Below are 7,626 nucleotides of genomic sequence, written 5' to 3' on the forward strand. Positions count from 1 at the left end.
CGGACTATGCAGGAGACTTGGATGATAAAAGGTCCACAACGGGGTTTGTCTTCACCCTTGCAGGTAGACCAATTATGTGTAGATCATCAGTTCAGTCTGTTGTTGGTATGTCCACAACTGAAGCAGAGTACATGGCAGCTGGTGAAGCTTCTAAGGAAGCCCTGTGGCTTATGGGGCTAGTAAATGAGTTAGGCATTGAGCAAGGTGAAGTTCCACTACATTGTGACAGTCAGAGTGTTATCTTCTTGGCAAAGAACCAGGTGTATCATGCTAGGACCAAACATATTGATGTGAGATTTCACAAGATCAGAGAGTTGGTAGCTTGTGGGCAGATACTATTACAGAAGGTTCACACTTTAAAAAATGCAGCTGATATGTTAACCAAACTGGTTACCATGGACAAGTTCAGGCATTGCCTGAGCTTGCTGAACATTCACTAATTCTGGACTATGAACGCCCCCAGCCCAATAGCGGAAGATGGAGATTGATGATATTCGCCAAGGTGGAGATTGTTGTGCAATGACTCATATCTCTAGATAATAGCAATATAAGTTATGGGCTTGGGCTGATGTAAAGGGGTTGGGGATATATTGATGTTATGTAAACCTAATGTAACAAGGAGAAGAATAGTAAAACACTAATCCTTATTCTCTAATAATATATAGTGGTAGCCGCTGAACGCTCCAGGGACGTAGGCACAATTGGTCGAACCTCGTTACCAAATCTCTTGTTTTATTCTCTTGTCTATATACTCTTTACTATTTGATTGTTCGCTTGTTCCCAACATTATTAATTATATATGAAATCATTCACTCTAACCTGATGGTTTAATCATTTAAACTGTTTAAACCTAACATGGAACATCTTCTGATTTTATATCCAACTTAAATTTCACAACATTGAATAGTATAATAGAAGGCAAACTTAATAACGTTAATATATTAAGCGGAATATTCAGACAACATATCTTTATGCTTGGGGCAATGACTCAGCTGGTTCTAACCAAGGTGTGTCTATTGCTGATTGAAAACTATTTCCAAACCCCCTCTTATGCATGGGTACAGCTGTGGCCTTGGAGAATTTATGGAAGGGCTCCCTTTCGGGTAAAGCCCTATTAAAAAAATACAAAAAAAAATTGCAAAAAAAAATACAGTATATCATAGGTCAAGTAAATAACGTGTCCCTGTAGGAATTATAATCTTGTTTGTAGCATTTGTTCATGCTTTACTTCCAAAACAATGAACAGCTTCGGCTAAGACTTGACCTTTGGCTTTGAGTCCATGGTTATGGCATCGTTGAGGCAAGGATAATACGGACTCCACTCTACTCGCTTACCAGGTTTGGCCTAATCATGATAGAATCTAAATAGGGTCAGGTTTCATTGGCTTTATGATCAAGTTCGGATTCAAAAATTAGACCTAACTAATATTTAGAGTCGGTAGGGGACAAACATGACCCGTCCCATGATCACTCACTAATCATGTTTATATATGTCTCTACTCAATTATGTATTGAGTAATGACATTTGTTTGGTCGAAAATATTATTAATTCTCTAAATTTTCGTCATAAATACATGATTAACAATATATATCTATATTTCATATGTTAAATTACATATTTATTATAATAAGTAAAATAGTGATAAAAATTTATCTAAAAGATATATGCATTATATTTAATCGAATTTAGGATCGGGTTCGAGTTCAAATGTTGTCTCAGTCAATTTTTGGGATCGAATTAATTTCGGATCTAGGATCAAGTCTAGATACAAAAAATAATTCTACTAATATTTAGAGTCAGAAAAGAGACAATTCTTACTCGACATATTAGGACTCATGCTCACCCATAACACCAAACACATTCATAATAATAACAATAAAGGGAATGCATACTAGTACTTGGTTAAGAAAACAAAAAGATAATTTTATATTTGAAAATGTTTTTTATTTTTATTTTTAATATTATCTTTTTTCAATTTTTAACGAGTCCTTCAACAACATTCTTATATTTTTATGTCCCGAGCTAATATAATTATATCAAATAATATAAAATATTAGTTTACATTTTTATATTTTTTTAATTAAATAATATATTTTAATTGATCTAAGACATTAAAAACATCAATAAAAACATAATTTTCTGACAGCTCTATCTATTTATGATTATTTTAGTCTAGTTTATAAATAACCTTTTTCTAACGTTCAACCTCTCAATAAAATATATCAATAATTAGAACTTAAATACGTAAGAAAAATCTAACTAAAGAAACTGGTTCAGTTAGAGGATGACATGATGGCTTACTATCATATTTAAATTACTTTTCACTCATGGTGAACCCAAAATAAAACCCACCCAGTCCTACTACAAATGATATATACATTGTCCAAATGTCACCACCTAAATAAAATGGATATAAAAGTAATGAAGCCATAAAAATTAAGAAATATAATAACATATAACTAATGTTATATTCTCATATAAAATTGAAATATGGATTGGGTGAATTTTTAGACTTGTTTTTTTTTCTTTTTGGAGTATATAACAATTTTCATAAATAATATGATTGATATGTGGTATTTTCAAAATATATGTTTAGGTTAATCTTTGAAATGTTGATTTTTTTTATAGGCATTGAAAATTGAAATGTTGAATTAATTGAAAGTATGCCAAGAATGAATTTTCTTTTAATTGTTTTGTATAAATGGTCTCAATCACATTTCTATATAAAATCCAGGGTAACTTATACTCATACAAATTTTACTAGAGTCAGGAACTTTTTATCATTTATTACTTATATAAGAAAAAAAATGTTTCTCATAATAAGCATTTTTTCTTCAATTTTTTCCTCTAAAATATGTTCATATTTTTATCATAGATTCTATTGTATCATGTACTCTTTATTTAGTTCATGTGATCCTTTATTTTCAATGTATCTTACCATATTGTAATATTTGTATTCGTCACTTATCAACTTGTGGGAATCCCACCCCAAAATACATGTAACTTAAGTCACTTTTTCAACCTAACCATATTAAACCTTTGATTTTCTAGAGTTTTTTATTCAAAAAAGTTATTAACTTCTTCTTAAAATACATATGACTTAAATCATTTATTTTACTTATATATTTAAGTAAGTTTGAATAATGCAAATGCACAAAAAAAAATATATATATATATATATTCTTAACTATGTGAATGGAAGGGTTAATATATGTACTCTTAACTATACTAATACATGAGTTATATATGTATTTTTAATTATGTGATTAAAAAATACTGTCTCGGTTGAGTCACTTTCAGATTAATACATAGGTGCAATCACCTCAGATTTGGATTCATATTTCTTAAAGAAATTGCATTGACTATTTATAATTTATCTTAAAACTCCATCGTCAGTCCCGTATCTTTTAATTGCAGCAACCACTCACGCAAAGACACGTCCATATGTGGGAGGGCAGGTCATGCAGATGGTGGGGCCTACTGCATTTTTAACTAAATTAGAAAATAGCAATGATAAGTTCGGTGGAATATGAAGAATATATAGAAAACAAGCTGTTAGAACCTTGTGGTCTGCAATTAAATATTAAAACTTGTCTTTCCTGATTGGGTATTATTAAACTTTACATGTATTATGAATAAGCTTATCCATTCAGATTTAATTGGAGGGAAAATAATTATATATTCAGAGTTCAGACAGTCCAGTTTAGAAAATGTATGAACTCTTCAAAAAGTTATAATTCTAAAAAACAATTCTTAACATGTATTATACATATATAATGATATTACTATAAAATAATATCTGCATAATATAATTAAAGTAAGTCGAACTTATTTAAAAAGCTTAAGTCTAGTGTTATAGATATTACCCCATAACGTGTCTGGTTTTTATTTGTATTTTTTGACCCATTGATAATTGATACCAGAGATTTTGAGACCTGATATTAAATGGGTTTGGATTCGAGTAATGAGATACCCATATCTGTAGGTACCTGGACCCGCTATTCTTTCTGAAATCTATATATATAGTAATATAATTGCAATATTATGTTAATCATAATTGTAATTTTATATTGTCAATCCATAATTGTAATTTCATATTAATTTATACTCTAATTGTTATGTTGTTAAACAATGATGTTATATTGGTAAGGAATATTGTGTGATGTTATGTTTTAATTCATATGCGTAAACTATGTTGATTAAAGAGTTCTTACTAAATCAATTTTACATAATAATCTTGAAGTAATGACCTTTTTTATGTTTGTTTGAGTAAAATGGGTTATGTTTAATAGTCAATTTAAATTTTGTTCAAAAGTTTAAATAATATTTTATAAATTTTCTCTTGTTAATTGTCTAAATGACATATAAGATTGTAAGAAATAAACACATAATTACATAAATTTCTCACAATTATTTAAATAATATTTTATAAATTTTCTCTTGTTAATTGTCTAAATGACATATAAGATTGTAAGAAATAAACACATAATTACATAAATTTCTCACAATTATTTTTAATATTTTTGAATTTGTAGGTATTTGCATATCCGTTAGCTAGCTAAGAACCATCGGGTAGCAAACCCTACGGGTAGTAGCATGGGTCTGGGATGAGTCTGGGTCTAAAAATGATGCAACGACGCAGATCCAGACAATGTTCTACTCGGACACCTCTAGACTCATTGTCATCCCTACTTGTTTCCACTCTTATCCTGAATACTAATAAGTGATGAGAATAATGTAATTCATTAGCTAGTTAATTGATAAGAAGTAGTTTCGTTAATCAATTAATAGATTTATAATTGATTAAATTGTCTTTTATTTCTGTTATAAAACAATGTAGCTGAAATAAAGACAGGTGCAAAGTATTATTCAGTTTCTCTCTCTTCTTACATCTCACCCGATAATTGATTACCAACATCTTAATCGATTAAGTTCAATCTTTCTTCCTTTTCTTCCAATAGTGGTATCAAGAGCAACAAGATATTGAACCTGTAGAATTTATAACAAGATGGCAACTTCAAATGGCTTTGCAATGAATCTTCCCATTTTTGATGGAAAGAACTATGAACACTAGAGTATCCAGATGAAAGCAATCTTTGGCTTTCAAGATTGCCTTTAAGTTGTGCAAGATGAGGTTCAACCATTAGAAGAGAATCCTAATGATGCACAGAGACTAGAGTTCAGGGAGGCTAAGAAGAAGGATTGTAAAGCAACCTTCTTGATACATTAGTGTGTGAGTTCATCGAATTTTGAAAAAATCTCAACTACTTCATCTTCAAATGAGGCTTGGGAGATTTTAGAGAAATGCTACTCCGGTGGTGTGAAAATGAAGAAAGTCATATTGCAGATGATGATGAGGCAATATGAGTTGCTCAAGATGGAGGAGCAAGAAAATGTAGCTGACTATTTCACCAGAATTCGAAGTCGAACCAATCTGATGAAAAGTTGTGGTGAGAAAATTACTGAACAAGGTAAAGTAGAAAATATTCTCAGAACTCTTTCTACTAAATTTGATCATGCGGTAGTTGCAATTGAGGAATCCAAAGACCTTGATAGCCTCAAGATAGATGAGTTGCAAGGCTCATTAGAAGCTCATGGACATCGGTTTTTAGAAAGAATGTGTGATATACAATCACAATAGGCTCTAAGTGTCAAATTCAAGAAAAGAAATTTTGGACACAGTGACAAACAAAGAAAAGAAAATGGAAGATGGCATATAGATAGGAAGAATGAGGTTGAGAATGTGCACGGGTATAGCCATGGATCAAACAAACCTAACTCAGTCAACCAAGGTTATAATTCTGGAACGAGGAATACCAGGAAATGCAACAACTATAGCAATGGTGTTAATGGTAAGAAGAAGAAAGACAAGAGCAAGGTCCAATGCCTCAATTGCATAATTTGTGGCCATTATGCATCAGAGTGCAAATTCAAAAGGAAGAACAAAGATGAAGAGGCCAGGTTGGCTAAGGGTGAAGACTCGGATGAAGAAGTTCTCTTGATGGCGGAAAGGGAACTCTCTAGTTTAGATATGTGTGAATTAGGTGAAATCTCAGGCTGGAATTGAATGACACAAATTGAGCTTTGATGGTTACAACAAAAGGAGACCAACAATCCTTGTCAGATAGTTGGCATCTGGATATTGGTTGCTCCAATCACATGACTGGACACAAAGAGTGGTTCATATCCTTGTATGATTCTGTGAAAACCAAGGTGAAATTTGCATATGATAGCTTCATCGTTATAGAAAGTATAGGGAGGATTATGATCAGAAGGAAGGATGGTATGGCTTCCTACATCTCTAATGTGTTGTATGTACCCAAATTGAAGAACAATCTCATTAGCCTTGAACAATTGTTAGAAAGAGGCTACTATATGATATTGGAAGATAGAATGCTTAAAGTTTATAATGAGAACATGATGTTAATCTTAAAGGCCCCACTTTCACACAATAAGACCTTTAAGATTGGTATCCATATAGGTGATAACAATTGTCTGGAATCAATAGCAGAAGATACTTGGATATGACATCAAAGATTTGGGCATTTAAACTTTGGGAGTCTAGAATTGTTGAGTCAACAAAAGATGGTAGTTGGATTTCCTGATGCGAGATCTCCTACAAAGTTGTGTGAGGAATGCATCACAAGCAAGCAGGCCAGAAATTCTTTCTCCAATCAGATACCAACAAAAACCACTAAACCTTTGGAGATTGTGTATACTAATGTATATGGCCCTATTGAAGTCCAATCACTTGGAGGGAACAACTACTTTGTTACCTTCAAGGATGACTTCACCAGAAAGCTATGGATTTTTCTGTTGAAGAGGAAGAGTAAAGTCTTTGACAGATTTAGAAGTTTCAAAGCAATGGCAGAGAAACAATCAGGCCACAAGTTGGTGTTACTAAGAAGTGATGGTGGAGGAGAGTACTCATCTCATGAATTCCAGAGCTACTATGATAAGGAGGGCATTACTTATGAAATAGTTGCACCATACGCCCCTCAACACAATAAGACAACTGAAAGAGTCAACAAGATTATCCTAGACATGGCAAGAAGTATGATGAAAACAAAAGGATTACCCAACAAATTTTGGGGTGAAGTTATAGCCACTACAACATACATCTCAAATAGAAGTCATACAAAGAGATTAAAAGGCTTAACTCCTAAGGAAGCTTGGACTGGAAACAAACCAAGTGTGAAACATTTCAAGGTGGTTGGCTCAATTTGCTTCAAGCATGTCCTAGATAATAAGAGGAAGAAGTTGGATGATAAAGGAAAAAGGCTAATATTCCAAGGATACCACTCAACTGGTGCATACAAGATTTTTGATCCAGAATCAAACTCCATCACTCATAGGAGGCATCTCAAGTTTGAAGAGACTCAATCATAGGATTGGAATTCAATTGGCTCAACATCAAACAAGGTAGGCCAGATTGACATTGACAACATTAATGACACAATAGAGGGAAATATAATAAGTTAAGAAAATGCAAATACTATCAAGAGACCTCAAAGACAAAGAAACTTGCCAACAAGATTAAGAGACTATGAGGTATTCTTTGATGTAACAATAACATCTAATGGTGATTTTGTGCATATGGCATTATTAGTTGAAATTGAGCCAAT

The 7,626-nt window shown here is 32.3% G+C and overlaps 1 protein-coding gene across 1 annotated transcript; it reads left to right on the forward strand.

The window, feature by feature from the left end:
* Positions 1-5,327: 5,327 nt before the first annotated feature.
* On the forward strand, positions 5,328-6,068 carry LOC109338872. The gene is made up of 2 exons (XM_019576222.1): positions 5,328-5,605; positions 5,684-6,068. The coding sequence occupies exons 1-2, from the start codon at positions 5,328-5,330 to the stop codon at positions 6,066-6,068; spliced, it is 663 nt and encodes a 220-aa protein (XP_019431767.1).
* Positions 6,069-7,626: the final 1,558 nt, after the last annotated feature.

Source organism: Lupinus angustifolius, unplaced genomic scaffold (assembly GCF_001865875.1).
Source record: "Lupinus angustifolius cultivar Tanjil unplaced genomic scaffold, LupAngTanjil_v1.0 Scaffold_45_184, whole genome shotgun sequence".
Lineage (NCBI taxonomy): Eukaryota > Viridiplantae > Streptophyta > Magnoliopsida > Fabales > Fabaceae > Lupinus > Lupinus angustifolius.

What these genes read in the sequence shown, in the direction of transcription:
- LOC109338872 (XM_019576222.1), top strand. Translation starts at nt 5,328, where the DNA reads ATGAAGAAAGTCATATTGCAGATGATGATGAGGCAATATGAGTTGCTC. An exon ending in TTAGAAGCTCATGGACATCG is followed by an intron (nt 5,606 to 5,683) that starts GTTTTTAGAAAG and finishes TTTTGGACACAG; the next exon opens with TGACAAACAAAGAAAAGAAA.